Here is an 18,362-nt window from a genome sequence, read left to right as displayed (position 1 = left end):
TCACTCAGTTTTCATTTCTATGTTGTAAGCCATATTGCATTAAAAGACATTAGCACCAGATGGACAATATCAAACCGAATGTTTCTCCAAAGCCACATAATCTCAGGTCATACTTTTGGAAAGAAGGGTCAACTGGTGCTCAGATTTTCCTGTTGGTGCCCTGCCCTCCAATGGCAGCCTGACTTCCTCTCCTCCAAGTGAGGTACCTTCTGTAGGTGAAGCCCACTTGTCTTCTGGGCTAGTTCTGCCTTCAGTTTGGCCAGTGGTGTATGGAACTCTGAGCATGAAACCTTGGAGTTCTTCTGCTAAATGTATTGATTATCGCTCCTTTAGAAGAGGAGGAAAAATCAGAAGATCTTCTTTGGGGATGATCTCCCATCCTGCTGGCCACCTTGGTTGGGTGACCCAGGTCCAGTGCGTAGAGAATCAGATGGGTCCCCTTCCAAGTTGTAATTGTTGCTTTTGAGCTTTTCATGGCCAAAATGGGGGAGGTTCCCACTCAAAACTAGTCTTAGGTAGAAAGACCAATATACTTTATACTAGCCCCAGAACCTCTTTAAAACTCCCTACATACATGATTAGAAGTTTGTTTCTCAAGGGATTACTCTAGTTGTTTCCATCTTTTCCTCCCATCAGTTACTGAAGGCCAGCACCAAATAATCATTAATACCATCCATGAAATTATTCCAGATAAACTACCAACCCAATCCTTTTTGTAGATGATTCAAACCTGTAGTGGAGGGATACTGATAGTCTGTCTTCTATTATATGATTATACAAAAGCCTATATGCATATTTCTTCCTTCCTTCCTTCCTTCCTTCCTTCCTTCCTTTCTTTCTTTTCTTTTCTTTTCTTTTCTTTTCTTTTCTTTTCTTTTCTTTTCTTTTCTTTTCTTTTCTTTTTTCTTTTCTTTTCTTTTCTTTTCTTTTCTTTTCTTTTCTTTTCTTTTCTTTTCTTTTCTTTTCTTTTCTTTTCTTTTCTTTCTTTCTTTCTTTTCTTTTCTTTCCAGAACCATGCCTGCAGCATGTGGAAACTCCCAGGCTAGGGGTTGAATTGGAGCTACAGCTGCTGGCCTATGCTATAGCCACAGCAACGCCAGATCTGAGCTGTGTCTGTGACCTACACCACAGCTCACGGCACCTCCTGATCCTTAACCCATTGAATGAGAGCAGGGATCGAACCTGTGTCCTCACGGATACTAGTTAAGTCTGCAACCTGCTGAGCCACAGTGGGAACACCCCTCCTTTTTTTTTAATAGGCGTATTTCTTAACATGCACACACAAGTCCACACATACAGTGCGACTCAGCAGGTTCTCAGTCCAGTAGATTCTAGGCTTAGTTTATTTCAGCTCCTGTAAGTTTTTAAATATTCCATGACTTCTCCATTTCATACCCTCCTCCCACCTCTAACCTTGGATCCTTACCTATTAGCACAACTTTACACAAATTGCTTCAAACACTACACAGTTTTGGTTTCTGGGGTGCAGTGAACAGATCCTTGCTATATTTCTAGCTAGGAGGTTCTTGCTCTGAGGAAATTCTGGTGGTTATTACAGACTCACTGTAACTCTGCTTCCCCCTCAGGCACAGACCGGAGGATTCGCTACATGATCAGCAAGGGTGGTAGCGAAGCCCTTCTGCAGACCCTGGTGGACACTGCCCGGACAGCTTCTCCAGACTATGACATCCTGCTGCCCCTCCTCCGGCTGCTGGCCAAAGTTGGCCTGCGAGGTACCCACACCCCACCACCAGCTCTGAAGATGGCTGAAGGAGTATCTGGATATGCCGTCATGAGGGCCCCTGGGGAGGCTTTTGTGGGGGAATCCAGGGAGGATGCATCAGGAAGGTCTAGACACCTCAGCAGAGATGGCAGGACCAGCCCTACTGGAGAGATGCTTGGATGTTAGCAAAGCCAGGGTCCCTAGGTGCTTGGGACAGGGCAAGGGTGGGCATGGGGCAGAGGGGGCTGGAGGGCTACTCCAAGGAGGTTTCCAGTCACTTTAAAAATAAATGGAGCATCTCACACAGAAGTTCTTTATGTAAGTGCTTTACTTTCCTGGGGCTGCAGTAAGGAATCACCACAAACTGGGTGGTTTAGGACAGCAGAAATTAATTTTCTCCTAGTTCTGAAGGGCAGGTGTCTAGAATTCAGGGGTTGGATGGATTGGTTCCTTCTTGAGGCTCTGAGGGAGCATCTCCTAGATTCTCATTGTTTCCAGCCATCCTTGGTGTTTATTGTCTTATAGATACATCACTCCAATTTCTGCCTCCATCTTCACATGGTCTTCTACTCTAATGCCTTTCTTTGTGTCCTCTCTTCTTATAAGGATATTGGTCATTGGGTTTAGGGCCCAGCCAAATCTGTATGAGATTTTTCTTAACTGATAAAGTCTACAAACATTCTATTTCCAAATAAGATACATTCTGATGTTCCAGGCAGACAGGAATTTGAGGGGGACAGTTTTCAACTCACCACAATAAGCCACATTGAGGTGAAGCTTTCCTGGTTGAAGGGAAGATGAGGCCTAGAATTCTTTCCGTTTATGCTCCATATCTATTTCTCTTTCCTCATAGAAGACCCTAAAATACTCCCCCCATATTCGGGACCTTCTTGGAGCACAGTAGAAAAAGCCTGGGCACTTGGGGTGCATGCAAACATTGCAAATTAACCCTAACAGTTAAGCTCTGATTTTACATAGGTCATAGTCAAAAAGCTCAAGTCCTCTGAAACAGAACTTAGATTTTTGGTGCAGGGCTCTGGGGTGCTCTTTTCTGTCAGTGTGTAGAGCTATAGTTTGATTTCATTCAACAATCCACAAGTGACTGAGACCCAGGCATCAGCCAGCACCTGTGTGAGCCTGTTCTAGACAAAACCAATAGAATTCATTCATTGAATATTCAACATATTACTCCATGTTTCCAAGGGCTGTGTGCTGTTCTAGGCATTGGGAACACCACAGTGACCAGGACAGATAAAGGGCCTACTCTAATGGCACTTACATTCAAGTGGAGAAGGACATAAAGTAAATAATTAATGAGATAATCACAGACAATAGTAATAGATGATAACTGGAAGAGAAACTGGTATGGTCAGAGAGAGAGGTGACATTTGAGTCCAAAATGAAAGCATGAGAAGAAGTCATAAAAGCAAAGAATGGGCCAAGTGAACTCCAGGAAAAGACAGAGGAGATATGATATATACCCTGGTTGTAAATGGCATCAGCTGGGAAGTCAGATCTGGGTGTCAGGCCTGGCTCAGACACTTATTAGTGTGACCTTGGGCTAATTGCCATTGGGCTGTTGTTTGCAAAATGGAGGTATCAGTACATAATTCTTGGATTTCTGTAAGGATTAAGCACAGTTGTATGTTACCTGCTGGGCACATGGGGCCAGAGTCCTAACAAACACGAGTCATCTAAGTTTCATAGGAGAAAGAGAGATGAGTCGTGCTCCAAGGCAGTGACTTCCGAGTTATGGACCTTGATATTACTATTGTCATAATCACATCGCCCTGCCTTCTGCCATCAAAGATTGTAGCCCTTGATGTTGAATTCAAACTGTCAGGGGCTGACCTGAACAGAACAGAAATGAGATTGGATGGAGCCATATAGATATCTTTTTTTTTTTTTTTCTGATAAAAGGAATGGGTCCTATGAGTTCAGTCACAATCTCTTTGCCAGTGTCCTTTGATCCCAAGGTAAATATTGGTAAACCAGGTTTAGGATGTTTTCTCTGTTTTACTCATTTCCACCTATGATAAATCTGACAGTGATTATAAATTCTTGCAAAAAAAAATGATGATTTGGGTATTACACTTCGGAAGGGACACAAACAAATGTGACAGGTGACAGAGTCCCTGGCTATCCTAGTGGAAGCCAAGAACATAGAATAAAAAGTACTTTCCCCTTATTCTTATGATTATTTATTAATAATTAAAATAATAATGACTTACAAGACTGAATATCAGATTATTTAGATCAATAATTTAAAGTTGGGGAGAACTTTTTATTTTCTGAAATTATGTTTTCACCTGTTACTACAAACTTCTCTTCCATAAAGAAGGATGACCTTTTAGATAACTCTTAGTGCTAACCGTAACTAACATTTTGCTATATTTCCATCACTTACTTATTTTTATTTGAAATATTCTAAGGAAAATTACAGACAACATTTTCCTCAAATAGTTTTGAATGCATTTCTTTGGAGAGAGACATTTTCCTATATTATCACAATAGCATGAATACAAATCTAACAAAATTATCAATGCAAGCATAATTTATAGTCATTCTAGTTTCTCCAGTGTTCCCAGCATGTCTTTTTCAGACAGGTTCAGAGAAAGATCCAATCAAGGTCCATTCACTGCATTGGAATGCTAGGTAACTCAGGTATCTTTAATTCCAGAACTGTCTAAAATGAAGAAATTTATTCCCAGCTGAACTCATGTTTGAGGACCACCAGCAACATCCTTACATCTAGGCGATGGGAGTCATACAACTCACAAGGCTTCATGTAAATACGACTTGAAGAATAATGGACCATATATGTACCCTCAATTAGCTCTTCAGAGCCATCTAGTCCCAAAGGGGACAGACTTAGTAGCATTTTCTACTAGATCTGAAAATTATCATTGGCTATGATTATCCTCTTCCCTCTACCATCTTTGCCTTCCTCTCTCCTGTGTATCACACAAGCTTCGTAATTCATGTGAAACACAACTAAAATGGATTGATTTGTGTTCATAGATAAAAAGTTTGGACAGAAGGCACTGGAATTGGAAGCACTTGATGTGACATTGATTCTGGCCAGGAAAAACCTGTCCCACAGCCAGAACCTCCTGCACTGTCTCTGGGCTCTGCGTGTGTTCACTTCTAGTGGTAAGTACCTCCATTGTGGCTCTCTGGGCTGGCTTCCAGACCTGTGCCAGGACACCTGGAAACCATTTAGGGGTGTGGATGGAAGGAGGGCATGAGTGGAGGACACATGTCATCCCCAAAAGATAAATAAACCATGAAGGACCTCACATTCTCAAGGCCGTAGAGGTGAGAAGTTATTTCCTCATTGCCTCCTCGGCCATGGGAAATTCTTGAGGCTGTTCCTGAAGTTAGAGGTTCATATTGTTTTCCTGGGGCTAGAGATGGTAATATTCACATCTCTCTATTAGTACCACAAGGCGAGAAAGGTCTATGACAGGGGAGAGCAAGCTTTATTCAGTCCTTATATTCAAGGCACAGGGTGATGTGTTACAGCTGTTAAGGGTGCCCTTCACATTACAGATCTCTCCACTGTGTCCCAGGGTCACAACATCCTTTACCAGATTTTATGTCACAATACTTCTCAACATAGTCCTTAAGGTAATTAGATCTGCCATGGCACATGGGTTGATGTTATTTTCCATCTCCTGCTTTGGATTATTTCTGATTATCAGAACCATCCTGTATGTACATGTAACATCTTGCAGCAAAGAAAAGGAAAGTGAAACTTTGAAGAGAGAAAAGATTGCTCGAGTTCCTACAGATAAGTCATGAGGGCTGAGTTTCTAGCTGCAAAACCCATGTTTCTTCTACTCTCATATGGAGATAGTTCTTATTAATAGATTTGATTCTATACCACCTATTTCAGCTATAATGAACACGGACTTTTATTTCTCCTATCTGAGCCCCTTTCTTGCAGAATGAAAGTGGCAGTTACTTAGATTAAATGCTTTCTAGAGAAAGGAACATGAGCCGAAAGCCAGGAAGACTTGGGTTTGACTTTGACTTCATTTCCTAGGAGTCATATGACGTGGGTACTTAACCTATTTAAACTCAGTTTCTTCCTTGTAAAATTAGAGTTATAATAAAAGCTCATAGACTTAGTGATGGGATAAGTAAGCTAATATTCATGGATAAGCTTGTCACATAGCAGTTGCTCAATAAGTGTTAGTTTTTTTCCTCTGCTCTATGGTTTCCCCTTAGCTCTTTGAAATAATAGGAAGAGCACATATATGGCAATAAATAAGTGACCTTTTCCCATAATTATCCTCAGAACTACCAAAATAGTAGGGACATATTTCATTGATTCATTCCATTAATGAGCATGTATTTCTAGGGAATAATGAGATAGATCCTTGAATGCATGTTCACAAACAGATTCTCTATTCAAACTCATATATGTTGACCAGACAATCAGAGAAGATTTGAGAGAGGCTGAAAGAATCTGTATAAACTTATCTTTAATAAAGGAAACTCGACATGAGAAGCTGTGGCTTTGTGTAAAGGACAACTCTCATTAATGAGTAGCCAGAAATTGCATCACCCCCATTTGAGGCTTGTCACTTGAGGCTTGCCAGCAGCACAAGATTTGAAGTATCTTATCTTGGTTTCATAAAGAATAGTTAAGCTGAATATCTTACCTTCCTTATTATAGACATTGATTGTAGAGATCTTCAAGAATTCCTTCAAGAGGGAGCTCTGAAAATATGCTAAGATTTGTCTGTGAGATTGAGGAGGTGGCCATTCATCTAGTAGTCTAAGACAATTTTTATTGTATGAACTGTTTCACATGATATTAACAACTCTGCAATCAATCTCTATACATTGACTTTACTGATGCGAGGTAAATAGAAGTCACAAAGCCCATGGGTTGCTGTCTCTTTGGTGAATTGTTAGCCACTGTTGAATGTTCCAGCAAGCTTTCTAAACATTGCCTATCTACAGAGGGAGTTGGCTGGAACCATAATGCATCTGTGACAGCCAATGAAGCCTCCAGCAGCTCTCTGCTGGCCAATAGGGATGTTTGTGAGCTGCCAGAGGTCTAACCTTGGGTGGGTATCCAGCATAGAAGAATTCAGGGAGGATTTGTTTTATTGTTATCCTCTCTTGATTTCAAGTCCAAAATTGTCCATGCTTGAATTTGTGCTCTTAAAACTATTTCTTCCTTAACTCTACTTAATACTAGAATTTTGCAGAATTGTTTGCCAGGAATTTACTATGTTTTCCCAATTTAGAAATAAGGACTGAGTGAATATCTGTGAAGGGAAGATTGATGGGCAAGACTAGGATGCCCAGTTCCTGAATTTTGACTTAGGCCATGACCGCCTGTACCAGCATCAGTAGAAATGTATGCATAGAGGGTGTTCCGGGAACACACACTCCTTGTGACAGCTAAAGCATCAGCCTCAGCCTCTCTGATGACTGGTGCTGGGATGAACTATATTAGAGACTCCAGTTTCACAGTTATCTTCCAAGCCAGTATAAGCCTCCCTTACTTCTCTCTTTGCTTACCCAAAACCCCCTTATTTCCACTCATATTTCTGGAACAAGGCTGGCCCAAAGCAAAAGGCATCTCTAGGTCTCTGTTTTACAACAGTCCAGTGAGAGAAAGAAAGAAGAGTCACACCCTGGAAGATAATCTTTCCTTCTCCCCTTGAGTGTTTTGTCCCTTGTCAAAGTGATTCCATTGTGTATCCTGTGGATGCCTCCTCTTCTTTTTTGACATAACCAGAGCTCTTCCTAAAGAGCAGAGCAGAGTGGGGTCCTAGGGATAATGCAGAGAGGCTAGGGCATCACTGGAGGTGAGAGTGACATCCGGAGGTCTGGGATCCAAAATGCTTGGCCAATACTCCCTAGAGTCTCTTTCTATCATTCAGAACTATCACTGTGTTTTTATTATCATCCAACTGATCAAAAAAGCAGACATTTCTGATAGTTACCCCTTAGCAGGACCAAATGATTCTTCCTTTGCCATTCTAATGGATAGTGGCATAGTCTGTTCTTAACCTCAGTGATAGGAGATCCAAGTGCAAAAGTAGGGGAGCTAGGAGCTAGGGTGGACAGAAAGAGCACTATCTTCTTTATGAGGCTGCCCCTTAAAGTTTTATTTTATTTTATTTATTTATTTTGTCTTTTTTGTCTTTTTAGGGCCACATCCACAGCATATGGATGCTCCCAGGCTAGGGGTCTAATTGGAGCTGTTGCTGCCGGCCTAGGCCAGAGCCACAGCAATGCCAGATCCTGACCCAGTGTCTGCAACCTACACCACAGTTCACAGCAATGCCGGATCTTTAACCCACTGAGTGAGGCCAGGGATCAAACTGGAAACCTCATGGTTCCTAGTCGGATTTGTTTCCACTGTGCCATAATGGGAACGCCAGCTCCTTAAAGTTTTAAAGGAGTCAGTCCAAGTTGTATTGGACCTTAACCCACCCACTTATGGTTTTTTTTTTCATTGTGAGGTCTCCAAATAGGAAGATATGCCTAAAAAAAGTGGTTTTAAGATGCAGTGTGCATGTGCCTCTGTGTGTGTGTGTGTATCTCTGTGTACACACATGTTTGTATCATATGAAAAGTTGGTGGTGAGTGAAACAGTTTGAATTGAAATTCATTGCTGGAAAACCAAAGATTTCCTTACAGGAAAATCTGCTCAGCAATCGACTTGACTTCTGATTAAAATAAGTGGAATAGGGCAATGGGCCATCCAAAAATGAAAAGTATAATTTTGCAGCTTGGGCCCTCTTTGAGAAGAAGATGGTGTGAGAAGACAATGTGTGTATTTACTTCCAAGCCAGGGATGAAAGACCATAGACTTTTTCTGCTTTTAAGCTGCCCTTGACAAGGAAGATGATGGACCTACCCTGTTGTTTAGGCTCATTCTGTAATGCTGAAAATTACACTTGGTTCAGTTGGGTCAATAACTACTGTGCTTTTTCTTTCTCAGTCACCACAGGAGCCATGCTAGGAATTAATGGAGCAATGGAACTGCTTCTCAAGGTCATCACCCCTTACACCCAGAAGCACACCCAAGTAATCAGGTATCAAGTACTTTAGTACTTTTGCACTTTTTTTGTCGCATACAGAGATGGGAATGGTTTCATAGATATTCTTCTGGTACTTCCAGTTGACTTAGCAATGACATGCCTGCCCCCCTTGTAGATATGGTACAATGACTTTATCCTTTCTCAACCTGCATCCCTCCCCACCTAGGCATCATTTCTTCTCATCTCCATAACAGCCCTTAGTGGATATAATAGCTTCCTCATTTTCAGGTGAGGAAACTAAAATGTGGAGGGGGTCTTATCCAAGGTCACAGTGTTAGGAAAAGGCAGAGGTGGGATTTGATTTCCGATCTGGTTGACCCCAAAGCCCTTGTTTTTGGCGTGAAGCCTTTGGGTATCTCTTTTCATCATAGTGATTCTGCCATAGTGATTACTGTGCTTAAAAGAAAGTCTAGAAATGACAGAGAAAGGCGATGCTCTCACGGTCTCTGAAGAGTCAGCTAGCTAAATTTCTGATATGAAATTCTGGTTGCACGCTGGTTTGAGATGTGTTTTTACAATTGAAAAGTGAAACTCAGCCCATTCTCCCTGGCCCTGCCTGCTGGAGTGGAGTGAATCACAACCTTAAAAAGGGAGATGGTTAGATGTGAAGGCTTTAGAGATTTTTGGAACCATTAAGATCCATCATTTATGGGAGTCACTCAGTGAGGACCCTGAAAGAATATTAGAAAAAATTCAGCCAATTTCCAAGATATATGTGGTCGTTTGGCAAAGTAGCATTTCCATGCCTGGCCATGATATTTCCCACATCCCAGCATCAATCTTAGGCTCACGTTCCACCTGCTTATTTTTCTCTTGGGTCACCCCAGTAATGCCATTATCATCCATTCTCACCTGCAGCTCCCTACAACAGCATTTCCTAGAGTAAAAAACATTATACCTCAGTAAAAAACTCCTCGTCAGACATACTGAGAAGTCCTTGGTTAAACAAAGTTAGGTATATTTCTTTACTGTAAGATTTTTCAGGGCCTTGGTAAAGCCAACACATGTTCAGAATATTCAAGTCAGGTATCTAGCATGTAGTTTTCCAACATGTATTTGGGTAGGGAACGCTTTTTTTTTGGGGGGGGGAGACCACCATTTGGGAAGTTAGTGTTCCATGAACCTCATTTGAGAAATCTCTTCTCTGAAGTGCAAATGCATTGCAAGATGGGATTCAAATAAATTCCATCAAGGGATCTTCATCTAGGAAGTACAAAAGTTCAGAGTCACAAAAGTTTGGTGACAAAAACATCAACTTTCCTGATTTTTCTGTAATTATGCTTACACTTCCATTTTTCTATTTGAATACATTTGACTCAGACATTTCTGGTTTTTTATCATGGTATAAAGGCCTTTGCTGCTGACAGCTGCATTCTTAATGTGTCCTGTGGTCAACAATCCAGGAACTGTATCTTTTTGCCTTACTCACAAAGCCTCTCCTAACCTGAGGCTGTTTCCATGTGTCTCTTTGGCAGCTCAGGAGCATCTGATTGCTTCCCCTACATCGTGTGAAAGTCTAGCAGTGTCTCCTTGGCCCATCCATGTACTGGTCTCACTCAGTACTCATCCGGGTACTGTGCAGTTTGACGAGTTTCTCTAGGCAACCCCTTCCCAGCTCACCTCAGCACTAAGCACTAGGCCCTTCCCTTCTGGAGTTTTCTGTAGCTTTGTTCAGTGAGCAACAAAGCACAGAAGCCTCCTTCTCAGAGACTCGTTCTGGTTGCCATCTCTACTGCTCTTTTTCTCCTGCAAAGCTAGGAGAATTCAGGCACAGGCCTGATCAAGGTGCTGTGGGAAAATGGGAAATTCACACCAGAGATCAACAGGGATGGATATTTCCAATGACAAAATGACCTTTCAAGGACCTCGGGCATATTTCTGCCTGTCTAGTCTGTTCCGTAAAAGTTAGTCAAGACGATTCCCCTTCTTGACCCAGATGACAAATTAAAACCAAACCTCCACAGAGGAGAGTCTTTTCCACTAACTATTTCAATAGTGCTGTCACTTCCATGGCATTTATTATGTGCTCTGCCTGTGCTAAGCTCTTAGCATGCATTATCTCATTCAGTTCTCTCCACTCCTCTGTGAGGCAGGTGCTATTACTGTCCTCAGTTTTACAGGGGAAAAAAATAAGGAAGCTGAAGGAAGTTAAGAAACATGCTGGGATTTAAGTGAAAGAGCCGGAATTTAAACCCTGCCTGATGTATGAGCCTTTGCTTTTAAACCACCACTGGAGTATCTTACACAGTCTATTTCCAGCCTTTTATTTCTAAACCACCATATGTAAGACAATCATAAGCTGTTAAAGTTTGTTTAAATTTCTCTTGCTATCCAAATGCACATACTCATGGACCATTTTGCTTAATTATGGTGGGGGTCTTTCTCCTCCATCAAATGGTTATTTCCTCTCAAAGGCTACATAAATGTCTGTTCCCTCTGCTTCTGAATTTCTCCCAAAGCTGCCTTGTTTTCTATCTTGCCCCCTAACTGCCAGTATCAGGACAAGAACAAGGGTGATAAAATCAGAAGACCTGCATTGTCTTGGTGGGTCTGACTCCCTGACGAGTCATTTATCCTTTCATAACTGTCACATTTCTGAAAGTGTGAATATCAAGTCCTACCTCTTAGGTGTGTTGTGGGCATTAAGAAATAATGTGTGGAGTTCCTGCTGTGGCACAGTGGGTTAAGAATATGACTGCAGGGTGTCTCCGCTTCCCATTTTGACTCAGTAGTAATGAACCTGAACATGAGGATGTGGGTTTGATCTCTGGTCTTGATCAGTGGGTTAAGGATCTGGTGTTGCTGTGAGATGCAGTGTAGGCTGCAGGTGGCACTCAGATCCTGAGCTGCTGTGGCTGTGGAGTAGGCCAGCTGCTGCAACTCTGATTCAATCCCTAGCCTGGGAACTTCCATATACCATGGTTATGGCTCAAAAAGCAAAAACAAAACAAGACAAACAAAAAGAATATGACTGCAGTGGCTTGGGTTGCTGCAGAAGTGCAGGTTCCATCCCAAGCCCGAGGCATTAGGTTAAATGATCTGTTGTTGCCCCAGCTGCTGTGTAGGTCTCAGCTGCGGCTCAGATTGAATCCCTGGTCTGGGAACTTCCATATGCCATGGGTGCGGCCATAAAGAAAGAAAGAAAGAAAGAGAATGTACAAAAATCTTAGAAGCTGTCATGATCTGTGCATGCAGGTCAGAAGAAGAATTTCTGGACTCTTAATCAGGGTGAAAAGAAGAGTTTATTGAGCATGACGAGGTAAAGAGAAAGTAAAGTTGAATAAGATGAGATGCTGCAAGCACAGCAGGATAATTTCCTGATGATCAGAGAGGTCTGATCACAAGTGCATGGTCATGTCTGTTTTTATAGCCCAGGGAGAGAAGAGGTCTCAGGATACACCTGCTGACCTGCTGATTGGTTGGGGAAAGAGGGTTCTTACTATACACTTGGTGGTTGGTTGGGGGTGTATAAGGGCCCTATAGAAGCACAGTGAGGACTGGACCATGTACTTTTCCTAGTAGGGGGCAGAAAGGAGTAGGGCAGGTTGCTCAAGACAGGAGAGGGGGCATTAGAGGTCTGGTAATTCTTGGCCAGAGGCTTTGAGTTCAATCTCCTTGAAGGGGCCTTGACACCCAACAGAAGCTTTGATGTGCTACAATATTATTTGTCATGATGAATATAAATGCTCTTGGATCCTTGGCTGCCTGCTTCAGATCAGTCAGCAGAGCTAGAGGAGAACATGCATATGGAAGTTTTCTGCCACTGCTCACCTTCTTCCATGATCTCCTTCTCCCCAGCAGTAACTAAGACATACTCCAGGAGACCCAGTGGGTTTACTCAACTCCAGTTGGAAGCCATAACCTGTGGGTTTGTATGTGTCTTTCAGGATGGGGATGAAGTAAGATGTCAACAGACATGAATAGCCCTACTGAATCTCATCCTCCAAATGCTAGCAGGCTCTGGGAGAGCTATTCTGGGAAGCCTTTGTAGGAGCAGATGCCCAGAGATGTGTCACTATGACTCCTCCCTGCCCTGGAGATGAAACCTGCTCTGTTTCTCTAGCACAAACCTAAAATTAGTTATGCAGCTGTCCTCCAATAAAACCCTGTCTCCAGAGAGTACTCAGGGTGAGATTTATGACAGAGGCACATACCACACACCTTCTGGAGGGAAGGGGCAGGAGGGGGCAATTTCACTCATCCTCTGTGGCCTTGGGTCAGCCCTCACTCCAGGGGAGGTAGCTCTTCCAGGTCTTCCTCACTTCCTAAACACCCACCAGGCTGGCACCATTTTACTCCCATAGATGGGTGTTGACTTGTATCTGTTCCCCTATAACCATTGCTTTTGCCTGAGCAGTTTTTGTTGAACCCAAATAGCTCCTATAACCCTCCAACTGGTCCTCCCTGATTTCAAAGCAATCTCCATCTCCATCCTTGCCTTTTACTCCTTCTCTCACCTCTCTCTTGAGCCAGCTCTCTGTGCACAAGGGATGCCCTATCCTGTTCCATATATTTCTTCATGTGCTTCCCTCATTCTGGAAGGGCATCTATGCCTTATTGAATGGTAGAGGCTCCCCCTGTCCTTCAAGCCCCACTTTATGGTACATGCTCCACCTAAGTAGATAGAAGGCATTTCCCCTCCTCTAGCACTTTGCTCATATTTTCCTCTAACATAGATCAGATTTGATTCTGTCCTATGTTGGCCTATGTGTCTTCTCTCCCCTCTAAATTCTAAACCTCCTAAAGGTAGAAATCAAATTGTGTTTATCCTGCTTTTCTTCATTGGCTCTATCCAAGTGCCTGGACCATGGTGGGCTCTTAATTCAATTCAAAAGAAATTCTTAAATTAAAAAATATATACTTTGTGAATAACGATGAATAAACAATTACTGAGAGTGTGCTATAATAGGCATGTTCTATTTATTATCTTACTCTTCTTTGGTCCCCAGTTGATTCCACATTAGAGGTTCTATCATGTCTAAACCTGTCTGGGAAATGATGCAGCGGGCCTGCCAAGATCTCTGTTGTGAGAGGGACTGAGGGGCCTTATGGAAGAGAACTCATGCTAAGAGAATGAGAGGCCACAACCATCAGCATGAACAGGAAGAACAGAGGCTCACTCACTGGGGCAGGGAAGCAGGAGAACTTGACCGAAATTAGCAGAAGAGAAGGATCTGACTTTGAGGGGATGTAAGGACAGCATTCACGTTCAGACTTTGCTTACTATTTGAGATAGAGCTATGCTTCTAGTATTGGGTTTGATAATCCCTTCAGCTACAATTTATGGGGCTTTAGAATTTATGGGGAAGCTTTTTATAGAATGGGGGAGGGAGAAATGACACAGGGCCAGGGTCAGATAGCTCTTGCTAGATCGTTCTACTGTGAACAAATTTGTTTATGTCTACCAAAGCTGTCTTTCAGCTTTCCAAATTCACTAAGTAGGAAAATTTATTGAGGCAAAGATGGATTGCTTGTCTGTCACTGACTCATCTTGCGACCCTAGAGGAGCTCATGTTTGTTCCATGCCCCCACACCTTCTGTACCTCTGTCTCCTCATTTCTAGGGTGGACCTAAAGGTTTTGGGTAAAAATAATGACAGTTTCCACTGTCTGTCCACGTGACTGTTTCCAAAGCATGGCCATATTTTCACATGGTAATTGTTAACCTAACTCCTGAAGCTGAATTATCAGCTGTTATCATTGGTTTATCTCCCAGTATTTTAAACTCTGTTCTTTTGCCTCGCAGACATCAGAGTCAGTCAGGAATAGGCTGAGTCTTCCTAACAGACTTTGGTCCTCATGCTCTATTGTATTCCCTGATCATTGCACCATCCTCGAGAAATGGAATCCGAAAGCTCATCCACGGGCTGAGACAGTTCCTTCATCCTTACTTGCAATTTCGCTGAAGATCTCCCAAGAAGACAGGAGGCCAGGAAATGTGCTATTCAGGACCCTGCTGATCTAATCCTCACACACAATAGTATCTCCCATATCCAACCCTGTGAATGTCCTCTTGGTCTTGCAGCAGATTTTTCCTGCTGTGATTTATACTCTGCAGGGTTAGGAGCTTTGGGGGCCATGGGGCCATGGCGTTTGTGCTTCACCTGGGCTCAGACACTTTGGCAAGAGGAGAAGATGGATGTGTTGGGTCTTTAGCAAGCCTCATAAGCAAATTCTTTAGCTTAGTCTCTTGTGTCTGTGCTTAGAATAGTTTGAAGTGATCTTCTCCCTTCAAAGCCCAGATCTCAGGGCATGTCTGGCATCTGAGCTTTGCCTGAGTGCAGGATTACTAGGCATTGCTTCATTGGCAGCTCTTTACAGTGATTTCATCTTCAACTTATGAGCTCTAAAAAATGTCCTGCTCCTCCTTTCCTTCCCTTAAAATTCCTAAATTTTTTCAGAGCCAGACCTTCTGGGCTTTCTCCAACCATCATACCATTCCACTTTATCTGATCATAGCAGCTGATAGATGAGTGGAGACTAAACCAAAGCTAATGGATTCCCTGAGACCATGAGCAATAGGGTGACTCAGCTACTTTATCACTGAGACAAAGAAGCAAATTTTCCTATTTCTCAAAATAGATACTGAACTTCTCCCTGGGCATTCATTTCCCCTTACCCTCCCCCCAATTAATGACTTTGTGACTTTTGTTGTTTAATATAATTAGACTCTGTGGTCTTCAGAGCATGGGCTCACACTGGTGTTTCAGAAGTTGTATGCCTCAAATACCTTGGAACAGGAACAAAAAAATTCCACCCCCTCCCCACAAGTGCTTCTATTGGGAGTGTACAAGGCAGACACAACTCACTGACAGAGTGATTAGTGCGTCTGCCATCTGACTCCAAGCCTGTAGCTGATGGTAGAATGAATAGTTTCCTACATGTATTAAATCTTGGCGACTAGGTTTGTTGGTTTAAATCCTTCTCATCTTTTTGGGAAGCCAGTGATCTCTCCCTGATTAGGGCCAGTCTTGGATATTCAAGTCATAGCATCTAAATTTGGAAAGTCTTTAAGGATCTGCTGGTCCAGATCCTTCATTTTAAGATGTGGTGACTGAAACCCAGAAGGGTTGAACAAAGCCTTCTAGCTTAATTTTAAGACACTATTCATTTCTCTAAGATGCTCTATTGTAAAATGAAAATCAAACTTGCCCTGAACTAGGACTTTTAACATTTAGTTGACAACATTCTAAGCATCTGTCTTGGTGCTAGTCATGGGTGTTTGAAAAGAATAGAAGGCAGACATGTCTTCAGGTTGGTGACAGTCTATGGCAACAACAATGCAGTGTGGGAGGAACCTTCTGACTGGTGTTGGGGGTGTGAAATACACTGACTTCCTGTTCTGTGGAAACATCCTCATCATGCCTTTGTCCAGAAATGCCCTTGGAGTTGTGCCAGAACGACCACTGTTGTGGGCCCCAAGGACTTAGGAGGCCCAGGACTTTGGAGATCCTTCCTGGACATGTGTTACATACTCTTCTGGATCTGAGCTGGGCTTGCATTGGCAGTGCCATCTGCAGGGTTCCTAGTCTGTTTATCTTCCTCTGGAGTACTCTCTGATGACCTGACATCTTAGGGAGGTGGACTGGATACCTTGAGGAGGAGAAGCTCTGGAACCCATGTGTATGGGGTTGTCCTTAGATTCCATAGTCAGTCCTTCACTCAGAAGGGAATATCTGGCAAGATCATCACTCCTATCTGGAGCAGTATTTTGTTCTTTGCATGCCATAAGATGGGGCAGACGGAATGTTGTTGACATGCTGATGTTGTGTGCATTGAATTGTTTGAATAGGAAGAGGCTCCAAAACAAAACAAGGAAACTTCCTGGGCCTGCACACCCTGGGACGGGCTGATCTGCCCCCTTTGCCCTGGGGAGGGTTCTCCACAGAAACTCCATTCCCATCTTCATCTGCTGAGGCCTGTTCTGCCCATATCTCTTCATGGATCTGCCTTCATTTTCCCTTCGTAGACTGGAGGCAGGCTTTCACTTTCACTTTCCCGGAAGTGGGGCATGTAGAAGTTAATCTTCTAGCACAGCCTGACTCAGTAAAGAGCTTTTGCAAAGACGTTTGTGTCTTCCTGTAAATCATGCCCTCCTCACAGTACTGTAACTGCCCGCAAGTATGTGGGTGAGGGGATTTGAAGAACCAGAGGTAGGTACAGAAAGACCCTTATTAGAAAGACTTTTATGACCTTCCCCCTTGCTGTGAAGGAAGAGATGTTTCTAATAGGTCATCACCAAATTCTTCAAGGGTTGATTCTCCCTCAGATATCACGAATTATAAAGCTTGTGCATGAAGGAGATACACTCTGCTTTTCCTATGGGGCTGTGAGTATCTTCTGTGATGGGAATATACTTATTTAGCAGAGACAAGCCAACTCAATTTGTTGGAAAGGAAAGGGTCAAAGGGAAGCCATTAAGCAGATGGATAGCCATCTAGAGCCAGCTTCCTTAAAGAATTTAGACAGAGATTGCAGGGTGGAAACAGATTGGAGGCTTTCTAAGTTCAATTATAGGGCAGTTTTAATATTAGATAGCATGTGATAATTGATTATGTGCAAAAGAACCAATGAGGAAAATGACTAGAAAACAATGGTCTGCCATTTAAAATAAGTGAATCATTATAAATAAAGTTTGAATTTATTTCAGGTGGTACATAGTAAGTATTTAATAGATGCCAGCTGAGTGAATGAATGCTATTGTTTTAGTTTGTCTGAATTGCACTCTTTTAATCACTTATCCATTCATTAAGTGTATTTGGACATTTATTATCAGCCTAGATGTGTGAGCTTTTAGATGAAGCTATGTAGTTCTTGCTTCCCTAGGATCTAACAGATCCATAAATACACTGACGTATAAACCGTAAGATAAATACCATAATGGCAGGATCTTTGAAGAAGGAGAATCTTGGTCTACCCAGTAATTGGCAAGGAGGAATTCACTAAAAAGGCAGCTTTTGGTTTGAAATAGCAAAGGATTTTTGAAGATGTTAAGGTTATAAAAGAACCTTCCAGGCTGAGAAAGAAGCAAGTGGAAAGACAAGAAAAGCAAGAAAAAAATAGTGTGTTCATATATGGCTGGAATATATTGGAGGAGAATAAGGGCAGGAAACTCACCAGAACTGATTTGGAACACTTTAATATCTTAACAGTCAATAAAAGACTGAATACATAATTCACAGAGAGGAAATAGAAAAACCAATAATCTCATGAAAATATTCACTTTGCCAATAATCATGGAAACACAGTTTAGATCAAGATACCAGTTTCACAGACCAGGTAGCAAAGATTCTGATAATATTTTGGGGGAGGATTTAATAAGATGGGCACTCCTGTATGCTGCCAGGAGTATAGATGGATAAAACCTTCGTGAAATAATTGGATGACATATATAAAGTATTTTTTAAGTTCTCATTCTTTAACCTAAATTTTTTACTTCTTGAAATCTGTCCAAAAGAATCATTGAGAAAAGTGGATGAAGATTTGTACACAAAATTAACAATTATGATATTTTTTATAATTTGAATTATAACCAGAAAACAGTCTGATAACATGGGATGCATAGTA

At 42.2% G+C, this 18,362-nt stretch overlaps 1 protein-coding gene across 1 annotated transcript in view; it reads left to right on the top strand.

Annotated features, from left to right (window-relative positions):
- Window positions 1–18,362, top strand: part of AGBL1 (ATP/GTP binding protein like 1) — an 809,164-nt gene that overhangs the window by 77,364 nt on the left and 713,438 nt on the right. Inside the window, 3 exon segments of the mRNA XM_021062610.1 lie at window positions 1,587–1,733; window positions 4,745–4,876; window positions 8,697–8,790. Coding sequence (XP_020918269.1) covers window positions 1,587–1,733; window positions 4,745–4,876; window positions 8,697–8,790 — 373 coding nt within the window.

Source organism: Sus scrofa, chromosome 1 (assembly GCF_000003025.6).
Source record: "Sus scrofa isolate TJ Tabasco breed Duroc chromosome 1, Sscrofa11.1, whole genome shotgun sequence".
Taxonomy (NCBI): domain Eukaryota; kingdom Metazoa; phylum Chordata; class Mammalia; order Artiodactyla; family Suidae; genus Sus; species Sus scrofa.
Note: the sequence above shows the minus strand (reverse complement) of the source record. Positions and strands in the feature narration are given on the sequence as shown.